This window comes from Carcharhinus amblyrhynchos, chromosome 1, assembly GCF_965287045.1.
Source record: "Carcharhinus amblyrhynchos chromosome 1, sCarAmb.v2.hapA, whole genome shotgun sequence".
Classification (NCBI taxonomy): Eukaryota; Metazoa; Chordata; class Chondrichthyes; order Carcharhiniformes; family Carcharhinidae; genus Carcharhinus; species Carcharhinus amblyrhynchos.
Window position 1 is genome coordinate 50,290,648 of NC_137324.1, and position 17,917 is coordinate 50,308,564.

Consider the following 17,917-nt stretch of genomic DNA (forward strand, 5'->3'; position numbering starts at 1 on the left):
GACTACATTTTTTAGAGAAAATGTCGCTGAAGTTATAAATATTAGTCATAATGTTCTTTTAATCATGCCATCAGATGTTTGCATTCACACTAGAAAGCAAAAGGAACTTTGATCGTATCTTTTTGGAGATAGAATTTTTTTGAGGTGAGGAGGCGAAAAAGGGAAGAAAAGGCCTTAATGCTGCACAACTTCTTAGATTTGACTTATTATTGTCACACGTGTAAGCACAGACCACAATCACAATCTAGGCTCATATACTTTCAGTGCTGAATGGAAGTTTCGAGCCAGATGATTTGTTCAATTGTCTGGAATGGATCTTGTGCGTAACTTTCTAACGTAGAAGCCAAAGGGCTGGCACTTAATTTATTATATAATTAAAATATTTACCAGATTGATATCTGAAATGAGCATGTTGTCTTATGAAGTAAGGTTGGTCAGGCTGGGCTTGTTTCCACTGGAGTTTAGAAGAGCGAGGAATGATTCAATTGAAGTATCTAAGATTCTGAACCAAATTGACAAGGTGGATGTGGAAACGATGTTACCTCTTGTGGGTGAGTCCAGGACTAACAGGCACTGTTGTAAAATTAGAGATCTCCATTTTAGGACTGAGACAAGGAGAATTTTTTTTTTGAGGTTGTGCAACTTTGGAATTCTCTGCCTTGAAAGGCAAAGGAAGCAGGGTCACTGAATATTTTTAAGACGGAGGTTGATAGATTCCCTTGCCTAACAAGAATCTAAGAATATCAGGGTAAAAGGAAATATGGAACTTGAAACACGAGCTGGTCCACAATGATCTTACTGAATGGTGGGAGCAGGCTTGAGGGGTGTAATGGCTTACTTCTGCCCCTATTACATTTTGATTCTTTGATTTGATTTCATTACTGTCATGTATATTAGCATACAGTGAAAAGTATTGTTTCTTGCATGCTTTATGGACGAAGCATAACGTTCATAGAGAAGGAAACAAGAGGGTGCAGAGTGTAGCAGCTAAGGTGCAGAGAAAGATCGACTTAATGCAAGGTAGGTCCATTCAGAAGTATGATGGCAGCAGAGAAGAAGCTATTCTTGAGTCGGTTGGTACGTAACCTCAGACTTTTGTATCTTTTTCCTGAAGGAAGAAGGTAGAAGAGAAAATGCCTGGGGTGGGTGGGGTTCTTAATTATGCTGGCTGCTTTGCTGAGGCAGCAGGAAGTGTAGACAGGGTCAATGGTTGGGAGGCTGGTTTGTGTGATGGATTGGGCTACATTCATGACCTTTTGTAGTTTCTTGTGATCTTGGGTAGAGCAGGAGCCATATCAAACTGTGATATAACCAGAAATAATGTTTTCTTTGGTGCATCTGTAAAAGTTGGTAAGAGTCGTAGCTGACATGCCAAATTTCCTCCTCCTGAGAAAGTAGAGGCTTTGGTGGGCCTTCTTAACTATAGTGTCAGTATGGGGGGACCAGGACATGTTGGTGATATGAACATCTAAACACTTGAAGCTCTTGACCATTTCTACTTCAATCCTTTTGATGTAGACAGGGGCATGTTCTCCTCTATGCTTCCTGAAGTTGATGACAATCTCCTTTTTGTTGACATTGAGGGAGAGATAATTGTCACTGCACCAGTTCACCAGATTCTCTATCTCATCCCTGTGCTCTGTCTCATCACTGTTTGTGACCAGACCCACTACAGTAGTGTCATCAGCAAATTTGAAAATTGGGTTGGAGGGGAATTTGGCTCCACATGGGTATATAAAGAGTATAGTAGGGGGCTGAGAACACAGCCTTGTGGGGCACTGATGTTGAGGATGGTTATGGAGCAGGTGTTGTTGCCTATCCTTATTGATTGTGGACTGTGAGTTAGGAAGTTCAGGATTCAGGCAGAGAGGGAGGATCTGAGACCCAGGCCATGGAGTTTGGAGATGAATTTCAAATGAATAATGGTGTTGAAGGCTGAGCTGTGGCCAATAAATTGGAGTCTGACATTGATGTCTTTGATATCTAGATCGTTCATTTGTGGAAAATATTATTTCCATAGCTTAATACATTGAAACCAAGAGCATCTGAATCAGTCGCCTGAAGAATTTTATGTAAACCTAGTTTCAACTTAGTATTTGCTTGTTGCCCCTTTTATATGTAATTGAAAAACAGCTGTCTTCCACCCAAGTTACTGGGAAAATTTATTACAAATATCATGTTTCGCAAGTATGTGCAGCTTCACTTTGAAAATTGAAATTTTTTTTTTAAAAAGTGAAAACTGAACAGCCCAGCAGTGCCAGTCAAGTCTGCTGATTTGATAATGCTGAGTTTCCTGAGTATGTTGTGCCTCAAATTTTGTTATCTCTTCAGAAGAGAGTTTAATTTTCTAGCAACCAATGGAAAGAACAGTAGGACAAAATGCCACATGTTAAGACTTTTACTGCAACAAATGAATTAAAATTAACACACATCAAATGTTACTTAACAGGCAATCAATATATTAAACAAATGGAAAAAGGTTAGTTTTGCATTAACTAACTGACAAAACTGAAATATGTCTTATGAAACCTGCTCACTGCATGCCACAGTTCAGAAAGATGTGTAATATTACAAGAATTCTTTCTGGTCACTCCAAGTTCTCCAGTTTCTCCTGTTCATGCCACAGCAGATGGAAACATCCTTAGACAGCCATTTCACTCATTCTTTGCATTTCTAGATCTGATTATCCCCAGCAAAGCATAACTCGGTGATTCTCTAATCCTTAAATCTCCAAGAGCCCCATCTGTTCTGTTCCCTTTCATCTGGACAGGAATCAAATCCTCATCAGCATCTTGCTTGGTTGGTGGCACAAAAATAATCCACGTTTCCCTACTGCAGTAACTTCTTTGTCTCCCTCACTCAGAACAACAGCTGTCCCTCCTCTGTTTGGAACTTTGTAAAGTTGTTAATATCAGGTTTCTCTGTGAGTTTCTGTCCCCATGGAAGCCGTAGGACATGGGCATGACTTCAGTGAATGTTTGTCTAGACTTCTCTGTTTATTGGGTTAACGGTGCATCTCAATGGATAACAGTATTGTAAAGTTCAGCATTTAGGACACTAAATATCAGAATATCCAATTCAATGTGATTCTTAAGATAATGTTAAATTGATCTTTCAGTGACATGCTAAACACTATGCAAAGTAACAGGAGCAAAATAGCAGCAGGAGAAGCCAACTCTTCCACCAACAATATCTTCCTTCCTAATGAAAAACCCGCAATGATCATCACCGGTTCTTGGCTGGTATGTAATAAATGTGTGTAATGTTTTATATATAGTCAAAGTTAAAATCTAACCTAGTAAATGGTAGACAGTATAAATCTGGCCTCAATTCCAGCCCACGCAGGCATAATCGAGGTGGCGGAGAGGGGTTGTGCAATGCCAACTTAATCCGCTAATCCAGAAACTCACTCGATCGCGTGTAATGTTAGTTTCATACCCAACCTGATTTTATTTTCAGTTGAAGTCTGTAGAGAATAATGGGAGAAGTAAACCTTGCATTCAAAAAGATCCCATTGGTTTCTTACTCAGCACATTTGTATTAGAATTATACCCACTGTGTTATCACTGAACATGTGACTCATCCCCCAAAAAGTATCAACTCTTCCCTTGTAATACCACACTCTTTCCTGGAGCCAAGGAAATGAAATTCTAAATGGAGACAGAGGGAGGCTTCGATTCAGTCTGGATAATTTATCCAATGTGTTCTCCTTGGGTGATGTGATGCTGGGAGGTGAGTTTGGCTCTGAGCTAATTTGAACAAGGTTCTCTCTTGCATGTAATGGACTATCTCCACACATCAGTCCTGTTGCAGCAGGAGAATGAAACCTTCATATTAATGCCAGTTTCTGTAGATTTCTATTTCTAAGGATATTACATCTCAAAGTGGTAATACATTGGTGACTCCTTCCCTTACAATCCAATTCCTATTTCTCAGACCACAACTATGTCAAGGATAAGGAATATTTCTGAGTGCCTCTTTCCAATAAACCTCAATTCCCTTTCTTCAAAATCTCCAATCGCTGTATTCAATATGATGGGTTTTCTATCTGGAAGATTAGATTATAAGTGTATAAAAGTTGTGCTACAACTTAGGCTAGATGACACGTAGCTGTGAGCTGTACTGTCCACTACTCCTTGGGTTCTGTTGGCTTTTGATGGATTACAGCATAGTTTTAGCAGAATGATATCTAGACTGTAAGTTTTAAATTACCAAGTGAGATTTCACAAACTAGAGTTTTATTTGCTGGAAGTCAGAGTGTTAAGGGATGATTTTATTGAAGTTCATAATAAGGCGAGTAGCTAAAGAGAAGCCATCTTAGTTTTTTTATTTATTAGTGTCACAAATAGGCTTACATTAACACTGCAATGAAGTTACTGTGAAAATCCCCTAGTTGCCAAACTCCAGTGCCTGTTCAGGTACACTGAGGGCAAATTTAGCATGGCCAATGCACCTAACCAGCATGTCTTTCGGACTGTGGGAAGGAACCAGAGCACCCAGGGGAAATCTATGCAGCTTCTGCAGATAATGACCCAATTCAGGAATCAAACCTAGGTTCCTGGTGCTGTGAGGCTGCAATGCTTCAATGTGTGACCTTGCTGCCCAGTCATTTCCACTATTTGGAGAATCCAGTACTAGGCTACATAGCCCAAAGGATTGGAGACAAGCCTTTCACGAATGAAGTTGGGAAACATTTTGATATACAGAGAATAGAACTTTAGGAAGTTTCTTTTCCAAACAGCAATGGTCAAATGTTAATTTTCATTCTGAAATTAGTAGATTTTTGATTACAAAAGAATACTGGATGGGATTCTCCAATCTCATTCGCCCTACTATTGCTGCCAGCAAGAATTTGGCTCTCAGCCAAAACTCCATTCTCAGAAGCGGGACAGGAGAATCCCAGTCAGGGTGAGGTCAAAGAATTCCAGCCACTACAGGAAAAAAGGCAAAGGTGGATTTGGGCTGCAGATCAGCTGCAATCTCATTGAGGAGGTAAATGACCTCTTCTTTTCTGTATGTTCCAATGGTGCACTTGTTTTCCAGAATGAAATACTCAGAGAGAAGAAAAGGAGGAAAAAGAAATGGTTCAGGCGGCCAAAAACCGAGCATGAGAAGAAGATGCAAATAGAAAAGGTTCAGTCAGGCGAAGCCATGAAAGAAAGGCGACAAAAAGACTTTGTGGATTTAGCCTGCCAGTGCAGTTCTGTAGTCTGCTGTCGTGTCACTCCCAAACAGAAGGCCATGGTGGTGAACCTGGTGAAAAAATACAAGAAAGCTGTTACCCTTGCAATTGGAGATGGTGCTAATGATGTTAACATGATTAAAAGTAAGTGAAAGAGGGCTGTTAGTTTCAAGATCTCTTGTCAAACTATTTTCCTTTTGGTTTCTCTTTGCAAGGTCCTAAGCAAGAAAACAGGACCCATCCTTAAGGTTAAATAGAATTTTAGCAGGGGGAGAAAGAAAACAGAGCTGCTATATTATTGATTCTATTTTGAACCAGTATTTGCGTAGGCTTGGTCAGAGGCTTTGTGGGAGCATCCGTATCTCTAGACTGGAAGCAACCTTACCTCTAGGCTGGAAGCTCTGAGTCCTTAACCAATAACACGAAAGCCTTCATAACATGATTTAATGGGCTGATAATCAGCTCAGGAATCCTTTGACCACTTCCCTAATTTTCCCCAAAGGAACAAAAGTGCATGTGAAGGTGCACTTAAGAAATTAAAAATTTGGTTTGTTACAAAATTCATTTAAGAAATAATTGCAAATTGGAAAAGGTTACTGAATGCTTTCTTTTTGTTTTAAAATAGCATGAATATGATTTTAAAATATGATATTCCAGGGGCTTTACACATAATGCATGATGATCATTATTACTGCATCCTAATGGCATCTGTTTAAGTTACTTCAGGGGAAAATAAATTGCTTTGTTTTTAACTGAAGTATTGGGTCAGAGCTTTACTGCAGAACATCACCAAAGTTGAAAACCTTAGGAAGAAAGACTCTGTAGTGAGTTAAAGATGGGTGGGAGGGAGTTTTACACAGTACTCAAAGACATTGGGACATTCTTGTAAGATCCCTCAGTTTCTGACTGGCAGGAGTACTGTTTTGAAAACTCCCAGGTGAATCACAAGTCTTTTTTTTTGCTGGAACAAGAGGGATGAAATTGGTATTTGGCAACAAGACCAAATAAACAGTGACAAATTGACAGCAAACCCCACACTTGAAAGAAGATCCATTATCGTCCAATTTGCGCTGCAATCAAAGATGAATTTCCCATTGTGAGACTGCTAGAAATGATGATCTGCTTTGTGACTGCATTGTGGCTGTTTTGTTGCCACATTGTGTGTTGAATGTTTAGTGGACTGAATTTTAAACGTCTTCAATTTTTTCTAAAATGAGTAGTTTTTTTGATAACAGATGACTTTGTCTTTGCAATTATTTTGTTCTGCATTGCACCGAACCAGGTGGCTCTGCTTCCCTCTGGGTTCATTAAAGTGAAATCCTTACAATTGGTCAATGTATCATTCTTCCATGGTTCCTTTCCCACAAGTTCAGGGTGCAGACTGATGGAATAACAGATCTGCAAGATGCTTGATCCTTTTGAGGGCTTGTTGGTAGTGGTTGAGTTAATGAAATCCTCCACAGACACAGTGGGGGTGAAAGCAAGTTGGAGGAAGTTTTAATTTACCAAAGTGATGTAGCGTGACCAATAGTGGTTATGTTTCTTTTTCAATTTTCCATTCCATTGAAGTCATTGGATGAGCCAAATGGCTTTTAGTCCATGCTTTCTTATGTTGCAAATGATAATCTTAATCTATGCTTCAAAATTGCTGAGATTTGTATGAAAATTTTAAGTCAATTTAAGAGCACTTTAGAAGCAGCTCAATTCCCGATCAGCACAAAATCAACTGATCACTTTATGCTATTTAAGCTGCTTTCTGTTTCAATTTTGATGGCTGAACATATTGGCCTTTTCACCAAGGTTTCTCAATTTAAAATTCTATGTAATGGAACTAGCAAGACTGGTTAAGTTTTTTGATCAGTTTTGGAAAAACAGTGTTTAATATAGTAGAAGATGTTGATGACCAGTTTTCTTTGTCCCTTGCTACAGCTGCTCATATTGGTGTAGGGATCAGTGGCCAGGAAGGCATGCAGGCTGTCATGTCGAGTGACTATGCCTTTGGGCAGTTTCGGTTTCTGAAGCGACTGCTCCTTGTCCATGGGAGGTGGTCATACATCCGGATGTGCAAGTTTTTAACCTACTTTTTCTACAAAAACTTTGCCTTTACGTTGGTTCACTTTTGGTACTCCTTTTTCAATGGATATTCTGCACAGGTAAAAGCTTTTATTTAGTCTGATCCAAAAGACCATTACTGTATATGATTAGCAGCAGCAACAACTTCTAGCACAGTTTTTCAGAATGTGGAAAGACAACAGCCAGTTCACTGAACAGGAAGGAGAGAAGGGATGGAATGGGTGGAAAGAGACATAGAGGAGACAAATTTTAGTAAGCCTTTGAAAGCGGGGGAAAATAATTCCATCATTGCTATAGATGGGAGCAATGGCATCAGGGTCTTCATCTGTATTTACAACTTCAATTTACTTTTATCCTTGTATTGTGGCCAAGTGACAGGATAGATAACGTGTGAAAAGGTTGGAGAGTGGGACAGCAGTGACTGCAATTTCCCCTAGGATGAGTTCTTCAAAGCCTGGCCAGAAAGGAATTATTAAGTTTGTCATCTTCCTCCTTCCCAACTTCTCTTCCTGCTGCTTAAGTTATTCACCTTGTAAAAGGAGCCAAGGGCTTTCCTCATTTAATGATAAGGTTGCATAAATTCAGAAAGAATGTTCCCAATGGTGAGGGAGCCCAGAACTAGGGGATCATAGTTTGAGGATAAGGGGTAAATCTTTTAGAACTGAGGTGAGGAGAAATTTCTTCAATCCAGGTGGTGGTGAGTCTATGGAATTCACTACCACAGAGTAGTTGAGGCCAAAACATTGTCTGATTTCAAGAAGAAATTAGATATAGCTCTTGGGGCTAAAGCAATCTTGCATTCATTTTTACAAGACCGACGGAAGGTATTGACTGCAGCTTTTGAACTCCAAAACGGCATTGTGTACATCAAATCAGCATGGTACTCTGTCATGATCTGTCTGCGCTTAGTAATTCCACCATCACCATGCTGCTTAGGATGACTGTCCCCAAAATTGTGCTTAAGCCACATGTATCATTGTCGTTGCCAATGAATGCTACCATGCCAGAACAAATGGTACTATTGATCCTAACTTAATGCTGCGGTTTATTGAACAGGTTATACCTGTCCTGACAGAAATGCATATTTCAGCATTGAGTTGACTGTTAATAGTTCAAAGAACATAATGAAAAGGGCCATCAGTCTCTTTTAAAGTCATGTTTGATAGGATTACTATTCTTGTTTATCCTTTTTTATTGCTTCATTTTTTTCAAAGTTTGTTGTTCTGAGTGGTGCCTGTTTTTGTGATCTAATTAAGTTTGATATTTTACGCTGAAATATGTACAGTACAATGTATCAGGAACAAATTATGATTTGAAGAGTTGAAGAAATCTAATATTTTTGTTTCTTCTTGTTCACAGACTGCATATGAGAATTGGTTTATTACACTTTACAACGTTTTGTACAGCAGCCTTCCAGTATTGGTTGTTGGGGTGCTTGATCAGGTATATTCCATTCTTGCATTCAATGCCAATAAACCATGGATATATTTATGTGTGTTGATGACACCCAGCTTGACCTCACCATCACTGATCTTGCCTGCTGCACTGTTATATCTATTTACCCAACATCCAATACTGTTATGACCCAAAATTTCTCTAATTAATATTTGGAAGACTGAAGCCATTGTCTTCATTCCCTTCTCCAAACTTCATTCCTTAGCCACTGACTCCATCCCTCCCCCTTGAAACCAGGATGAACTTCTGATCTTATACTTGTGCCATAATGAACGCTACTTACTTGCGTCTTTGTAACTTTGCCCTCGTCTCCCTTGGCTCCTATGCTGTTGAAGCCTTTATGCACGCATTTTTTTATCTCTTTCCAATGCACTCCAGCTTGGTCTCCACACACTGTTCTCCATAAACTTGAGGTCATCCGAAACTCTGCTGCCCATGTCTTAAGTTGCATTCTCATGTTACCTCTGCGCTTGCTGATCTACAAAGACTCCCAGTCAGTTCTCATCCTTGTTTTCAAATCTATCCATAGTCTTGTTCCTCTCCACTTCTAATCTCCAGCCCCACAATTAAACTAGAGTCACATTGTCATATTCTGGGCCATGCTTGAGGAAGGATGTGATGGCCCTTAAAAGGGTGCAGAGGAAGCTAACCAGAATGGCTCCAGAAATAGGTTGACATAGTGACACAGTGGTTAGCACTGCTGCCTCACAGTGCCAGGAACCCAGGTTTGATTCCCAACTTGGGTCACTGTTTGTGTGGAATTTGCACGTTCTCCCTGTGTCTGCGTGGGTTTCCTCCAAGTGATCTGGTTTCCTCAATTTTTTAATTGTGCGTGTTAGGTGGATTGGCCAGGCCAAATTTCCCCTTAGTGTCAGGGGAACTAGCAAGAGTAAATGCATGCAGTGATGGGAAGAGGGCCTGGGTGGGATTGTGGCTGATGCAGACTCAATGGGCTAAATGGCCTCATTCTGCATTGTAGGGATTCAATGATTTCAATGATAATGGATTTCAGCTAAAAGGTTTGGTCATTGGAATAAAGAGCAGAAACAGGTCCATCAAGTCTGCTTCACCTTCAAACCAATCATTGCTGATCGCCTATCTCTGCATCATTTTCCCAATGATCCATATCCTTTGATATTAGTATTCAGTAATCTATCCATTTCTGTCTTGAACATGCTCCACAATTGAGCTTCCACAGCCCACTGGGGTAGAGAATTCTTAAGATTCAACACCCTTCCAAGTGAAAAAAAGTCCCCTCAGTTCAGTTTTGAGTGGCCTGCCTCTTATTCTGAGACTGGATCCTCTGGTTCTTAACTCACTCATCCTGTCTGCATCCACCCTCTCATGTCTTGTTTAGAATTTTGTGATTTTCAATGAGATCACATTAGAGAATACAAGTCCAGTTTCCTTGATCTCTCCTCATAAGACAATCCCACGATCCCAGGACTTAGTCTGATGAATATCTGTTGCACTCCCTCTCTGGCAAATACATCCTTGGGTTGGGGAAGCTTGAGTTCTCCTTAGAACAGAGGAGGTGGGAGAGCAGTTTGAGGTGTACAAGGTTATGACAGGCTTCGTTGTGTAGACAAAGAAAGCTGTTGGTGCAAGGACTAAAGTGCAAAAATTTAAAGTTTGGGCAAGTGACATAGGGGATACAGGATGAATTTTTTGATAGAGGAAATGGTGGTGACTTGGAACTTGTTGCCCACGATTTTGGTGGAAGGAGAAATCATCAATAATTTTGAAGGAAATTCAATTAAATAAATTTTGCTAGGTTATGGACTAGAGCAGGGAAATGGAACTGATTCGTATGCTGTCTCAAACCCTCTGAGTTGTTTGTGTTCCTCTAATTCTGATCTCCTGAATTTTAATATTCCATTGGTGGCTGCATCTTTAGTTGCCTAGGCCCCAAGCTCTGAAATTACCCTCCCTGTCTCTTGACCTCACTTTCCTCCTTTAAGATGCACTTTAGAACTGACCTCTTTGACCAAGTGTTTGGTCACCCACCAGAATTCTCCTTCTATAGCTCTGTGTCATACATGTTTTATAATGCTCCTGTGAAGTTTCTTGGGAATTCCTTATGTTAAAGGTGCTATGTGGGAGGCAGTGGTGTCAGTAAGATAAGACATAGGAGCAGAATTAGGCCACTTGGCCCATCGGGTCTGCCACCATTCAATCATGGCTGATATTTTTCTCATCCCCAATCGCCTGCCTTTTCCCATAATCATATTATTAATCACATGGTTTCTCCATTCATCATCCCACCCTCCAAAATCCGCATTATTTCTCCATTCATCATTGTCAGCTTTCCCTACACCCTCTCGCAAACCTGACCACCCACAATCCATGTGGACAATGCGCCCAATCCACATGTCTTCTCCATTCATCATCCCCCAACCGTTATTCAAAGGAGCTGGGGACACCCATTTCACTTTAAGATCGCAACCAGCGGAATGAGCGGCGCCTTTTAAGGCTCCACATTCGAAAGAAGAATGTTACAACACTGTTGCATTTTAAGTTGCCACATTGTATCCAGTAGCTTCCTCCCTGGGGATTCCCAATCCCCAAACCTTGCTGCAATCCCCCTGGCTTTTCTTCCTTAACCTTCCTTCCCTCACTCCCTCCTTCCCTCCATCTCCCAAACCTCCATTCTCCCTCCCTCCAGCTCCAAACCTCCCTTCCCTCCATCCATCTCACAAACCCCCCACCTTATTCACTCCATCTCCAAAACCTCTTCCCCTACTACTGTTCAGGTCGCCAAGAGAGTCATTGGACTAGTAATGTAGAGACCTAGGGTTAATGCTCTGGGGACCTGGGTTCAACTCCCAACACAGCAGATGGTGAAATTTGAATTCAATAGAAGTCTGATGGTGGTGACCATGAAACCATTGCCAAATATCATAAAAACCCATTAATTGACTAATGTCCTTTTAGGTGAGGAAATCTGTCATCCTTACCTGGCTGGACTTGCATGTGACTGGATTCACAGCAATGGGGCTATAGAATAGAAACCCCACAGTGCAGAAGAATGCCGTTCAGCCCATCAAATCTGCACCAACAACAATCCCACCCCAGGCCCTATTCCCATAACTCCACATGTATTCCCCACTAATCCTGCTAACCTACACATCCCAGGACAAAATGGACAATTTAGCATGGCCAATCTACTAAACCATGCATCTTTGGACAGTGAGAGGAAACCAGAGTACCTGAAGGAAACCCACATAGACATGGGGAGAGTGTGCAAACTCCACACAGACTGTGATCCAAGCCAGGAATCTAACCCAGGTCCCTGGAGCTATGAAACAGCAGTGCTAACCACTGTAGTACCATGCCACCTCATGGTGCCAGGTTGATTCACAAATGTCCTCAAGAATGATCAATGAATGCTGGCCCTGTCAGCAACGTCCGCATCCCAAAAAAAACATAAATGTAAATTTATTAAACTGCTGCTGATGTAGACAATTCTGTGGAGCAAAGCATAATACAAAATAAACTCCAAGCTTTCAAGCCAAATAGACAGAAGTCTCTGTGTTAAGTATTAGTTATGTACTAATCATTTGTTTTTCAATTTTTGTAATGTTTGGTATTTTACTCAATTTTTCTTCAATTTCTTCCCCTTCTCCTTAGGATGTCAGTGACAAGTTGAGTCTTCGGTTTCCAACACTTTATATACCTGGACAGAAAGATTCTTTCTTCAACTTAAAGAAGTTTTTTCTCAGCTTGTTTCATGGCATTATTGTGTCCTTGATCATTTTCTTCATACCTTATGGAGCATTCACCCAAACAATGGGTCAGGATGGGGAGGCACCAACAGATTACCAGTCATTTGCAGTCACGACAGCCTCCTCTCTCATCCTAATTGTCAATTTCCAGGTAAGTAGATGTTTCGGGGTTTCTCCATTTCTCTACCCCCCCCCCCCACCCGCCACCTTCCAAAGAAGGGGCCTCATACTCATTCAGATTTCACATACAAAGCTGCCCTCCACAACTGTGAGCAAGTTGGCTATTCTTATCAACAGAGTATATTAGATTCCAGGAGCATCCACAGACTTCAGATAACACATTTGGGCTTTGCAATCTAGATATGGGAATACACAATAAATGAAGGATACCAAAGTGTAGTGGAACAGAGGTGCTTTTAGAGTAGACATCCACAGATTCCAGAAGATAACAGGACAGGTGGTTCAGAAAGTACAAGGGATACTTTCCTTTGTACCCAAGGCATAAAATATAATAGGGAGATTGTTGAAATTTGAAATAGAGGGAAGGGAAATGGGATTGAAAAGGAGAAAACAAAGTTCAGTGTTTATTGTTAAAAAAGCAATTTCCAACACTACTTAGATGCTGGACAAATTAAAATCTAGCTTTGTAAATATCAAATTGTTGATTTTTAGAAAGTTTGGCATTATTAAAACTTGTTACTTTCTTACTCTTAAATTGGTATACTCTAATTTTTATGTAAAAACAAATTATTGCAAATGTTAGAATTGTATGCATTCCTGGACATCTTTCATGGGTAATGAAATGAAAAAAAAAGTCAAGTCCCAGATACCCACGTGCTCCCTTTTGGGACAGAACTTATTGGTGGTGACGATCATCTCAGGCAAAGGGCAAGGTTGAGAAGGCGGGTGAATAACCCCAACCGATATGGGAATTGAACTCAGGTTGTTGGCATTCCTCTGCATCACAAACCAGCCATTCAGCCAGCTGAGCTAAGCAACTCCATTTTAATGGGTAATAAAACCTTACATTGGGTTACAGCACAGAAGGAGGCCATTCATCTTGTAGAGTCTTTATTGGCTCTTTGTAGGAGCAACTGGCCGAGTCCCACTCATCTGCCCTTATTCATACTCCTGCAAGTGCCTTTGCTTCAGGTAGTTATCCAATTCTCTTTCGAAAGTCACAGCCGAATTTAGTTCCACAACACTCTTCAGTAGTGCATTCCAGATTGCTTCAAGTATACGTTGGTTATTTTGCCATACAGCTGATAGTGGTGCTTACAGTTTCTTGACCTTTCTGCCAATGAGAACAATTTCTCTATCTACTGTCTGATCCACTTGTTATTTTGAACACCTTTATCAAATCTTCTCTCCTCTAAAGAGAAAACTAACTTCACTAGGTAACTGAAACCCCTCATATCTGAAATATTCTTGTAAATTGTTACCATTTATATAGATGATCTGGAGGAGGGAACCGAGTGCAGGGTGTCGAAATTTGCTGATGACACCAAGATTGGGGGAAAGGCAAATTGTGCGGAGGGTGTGGAGAGTCTGCAGAAGGATCTAGATAGGCTGGGCGAATGGGCCAGGAAATGGCAAATGGAATTTAATGTTGGTAAGTGTGAGGTGGTCCACTTTGGTAGGAAGAATGGTAGGGAGGACTATTACTTACGTGGCGAAAAACTGCAGCAGGCGACGGTGCAGAGGGACCTCGGGGTCCTTGTGCATGAGTCGCAAAAACCCAGCTTGCAGGTGCAGCAGGTGGTCAGGAAGGCGAATGGGATGCTGGCCTTCATAGCGAGGGGGATTGAATATAAAAGTAGGGAGGTCTTGCTGCGGCTGTACAGGGCATTGGTGAGGCCGCAGCTGGAGTACTGTGTGCAGTTTTGGGCGCCGCACCTGCGCAAGGATATTTTGGCCCTGGAGGGAGTGCAGAGGAGGTTTACTAGGCTGATACCGGAGTTGAGGGGATTGAGCTATGAGGAGAGGCTGAATAAACTAGGCTTGTACTCGTTAGAGTTTAGAAGAATGAGGGGAGATCTCATTGAGACGTATAAGATGATGAATGGGATGGATAGGATAGAGGTGGAGAGACTCTTCCCGCTCAAAAAAGACAGTAGGACTAGGGGGCACAGCCTCAAGATAAAGGGGAGGCAGTTTAGAACGGAGTTGAGGAGGAACTTCTTCACTCAAAGGGTGGTGAATCTCTGGAATTCTCTGCCCGTTGAAGTGGTGGAGGCTGCCTCGCTAAATATTTTTAAGAAGTGGGTTGATGGGTTCTTGATAAGAGAGGGGAATTAAGGGTTATGGGGAGAGGGCGGGAAAGTGGAACTGAGCCACGACAGATCAGCCATGATCTTATTGAATGGCGGGGCAGGCTCGAAGGGCTAGATGGCCTACTCCTGCTCCTATTTCTTATGTTCTTAGGTCCTCGAGTGTAATCTATGGCTCACCTGGTAGCACTCACAACCATGAGTCACAAATTTCAGATTCAAATTGCACTCCAGGTCCTTGGCAAAATACTAGCCTGCTACTCTGGTGCAAGACTGAGGGAGTGCTGCACAGTCAGAGGCCTTTGGATGAGATGTTAAATCAAGGCACCTGCTTGGGTACTGTCAAATTTTCATTGTTGAAGACAATATGACACTGCAATCATAACATCCACAAAACAAAATGTACAAATGACTTTATAATATAACATAAAGCTGAGAATTCACTACATTTTTTAATTTTGCAGAACATGATATAAATGTAACCTTTCTTGCATTTATATTTAATGTTTGTTCACAAATTTTAATTTTTTTTGCAGATTGCTTTGGACACCTCCTACTGGACATTCGTCAATGCCTTCTCAGTCTTCGGAAGTATCGTTTTATATTTTGCAATCATGTTTGATCTTCACAGCGCTGGAATCCACATCCTATTTCCATCAGTTTTTACCTTTACCGGTCAGTCATGTTAGAATGCAGAAAATGGACCATTTGGTCTAATAGTTTGTGTTATTTGTATTCTTTCAAACATATGAAGTAGGAGCAGAAGTAAGACCATAAGATATAAAGGAGCAGAATTAGGCTATTCAGTCTATTGAGTCTGCTCCGCCATTCAATCATGGCTGATGTGATTCTCGCCCTGATTTTCCTACCTTTTCCTTGTAACCCTTGATCCCCTTATTGATCAAGAATCTATCTATGTCTTAAAGACACTCAATGACTTGGCCTCCACAGCCATCTGTGGCAGTGAGTTCCACAGATTCACTCACCTCTGGCTGAAGAAATTCCTCCTCATCTCAATTTTAAAGGAGCATCCCTTCACTCTGTGTTTGTGCCGTCGAGTTCTAGTCTCCCCCACTAGTGGAAACATCCTCTCCATGTCCGCTTTATCTAGCCCTCTCAGTATTCTGTAAGTTTCAATTAGATCCCCCCCATCCTTCTGTACTCCAGCGAATATAGATCCAGACTCCTCAACCACTCCTCATACGACAAACTTCATTCCTGGGATCGTTCTCGTGAGCCTCCTGTGGACCTCTTCCAAGGCCAGCCCATCCAACCTTGGGTATGGGGTCCAAAACTGCACACGCTATTCCAAATGAAGTCTGACCAGAACCTTTATACAGTCTCAGCAGTACATCCCTCTTCTTGTATTCTAGCCCTCTAGAAATGAATGCTAACATTGTATTTGCCTTCCTAACTGTCAACTGAACTTGCATGTTAACCATAAGGGAGTCCTGAGCCAAAACTCCCAAGTCCCTTTGTGCTTCAGATTTTCGAAGCCTTTCCCCATTTAGAAAATAGTCTACGCCTCTATTCTTCCGACGAAAGTGCATAACCTCACACTTGCCCACATTGTATTCCATCTGCCACTTCTTTGTCCACTTTTCTAGTCTGTCCAAGTCATCCTGCAGCCTCTCCACTTCCTCAAGGCTACCTGTCCCTCTACATATCTTTGTATTATCTGCAAATTTAGCAACCATGCCCTCAGTTCCATCTTCCTGATCATTTAATGTATATAGTGTAAAGTTATGGTCCCAACACTGACCCCTGTGGAACATCACTAGTCATCAGTTACCATTCTGAAAAGGACTCCTTTCTCCCCACACTCTGCTTTCTGTCTGTCAGCCAGTCTTTTATCCATGCCAGAACCTTGCCTCTAACACCATTGGCTCTTAGCTTATTTAGCAGTCTCCTGTAATGCACCTTGTCAAAGGCTTTTTGGAAATCCAAATACATCACATCCTCTGGCTCTCCTTTTCTAACTTCTTTGTTACCCCATGACCTCCCTTCGATGAAGTAGTGCTGACTCAGCCTTATTTTTCCCATGCATTTCTAAGTACTCTGTGATTTCATCCTTAATAATGGACTCCTAGATTTTACCCACAATCTTACTGACAAGGTCAGGCTCACTGATCTTTAATTTCCCACCTTCTGTCTCCCTCCCTTCTTAAACAGGGGCGTTGTATTATCCTTTTTCCAGTCCTCTGGAACCTTCCCTGAAATCTGAAAAATCAACACCAATGCCTGGACAATCTCCTCAGCTATCTCCTTCAGAACCCTGGGTGTGTAGTCCATCCAGTCTGGATGATTTATCCACCTTCAGACCTTTTCACCTTCCCTTGCACCTTCTCCTTGGTGATGGACACCATATTTACGTCCGCCTCCTGACTCTCTTGAAGTTCTGGCATGTTACTGGTGTCTTCCACCATGAAGACTGATACAAAATACCCATTCAGTTCCTCTGCCATTTATTTGTCCCCCATTGTTACTTCTCGAGCCTCATTTTCCAGTGGTGCAATGTTCATTCTTAGCTCTCTCTTACCATTTATATATCATTTGGCTCATCAATCCTCCTCTGCCATGGAATAATATCATGGTTGATCTTGATGTGTTTCAAATTCTACATTTGCATCAACCCCAATAACATAATGTACCTCTACCTTAAAGATAATAATATTTGAATAATGGGCAAAATAGCCACTTCACACGAGATTGTCTGTTCAAAGAAACATCTTTTAAATTTATTAATTGAATAGCAATGTTTACAAGCATCGCATTGAATTATAGCTCAGCTGTTTCACTTCTCTTCCAGCAAAGTTTGTTCCTAAACTAACATGAGGAACAGTGCAAATTGATTCAGTTTTAAATGACCTCTGAGATTCATTGTGATACTTTGTACTTCTCGTCAGTTTTTTCAATTTGTGTCAAAATTGGTAATGTGAGTGATTAGCATGGGAAATGACCATGTTACGTTGAACATTAAAGCAGGAATCGTCCATTTAGCTCTTCGAGCCTGCTCCACCATTCAATATGATCATGACTGATCCTTTATCTCAGTGCTATATTGATGCCATTAAAATCTTTTTAAAAGATTGATCTCTTTCTTGAATATATTCAGCGACTTGGCCTCAGTCTTATGTGGTAGAGAATTCCACAGGTTCATTGCCGTTTAAGTGAAGAAATGTTTCCTCATCTCAGTCCCAAGTGATCTACAC

General features: G+C 41.2%; 1 protein-coding gene across 1 annotated transcript in view; it reads left to right on the plus strand.

Moving 5' to 3' along the window:
* atp8b1 (ATPase phospholipid transporting 8B1) overlaps positions 1 to 17,917 on the plus strand; it is a 160,069-nt gene that overhangs the window by 128,040 nt on the left and 14,112 nt on the right. The window contains exons 21-26 of the mRNA XM_080182142.1: positions 3,119 to 3,242; positions 5,044 to 5,326; positions 7,112 to 7,335; positions 8,615 to 8,698; positions 12,341 to 12,586; positions 15,242 to 15,380. Of these exons, the coding sequence (XP_080038268.1) occupies positions 3,119 to 3,242; positions 5,044 to 5,326; positions 7,112 to 7,335; positions 8,615 to 8,698; positions 12,341 to 12,586; positions 15,242 to 15,380 (1,100 nt within the window). The remainder of the gene's footprint in view (positions 1 to 3,118; positions 3,243 to 5,043; positions 5,327 to 7,111; positions 7,336 to 8,614; positions 8,699 to 12,340; positions 12,587 to 15,241; positions 15,381 to 17,917) is intronic.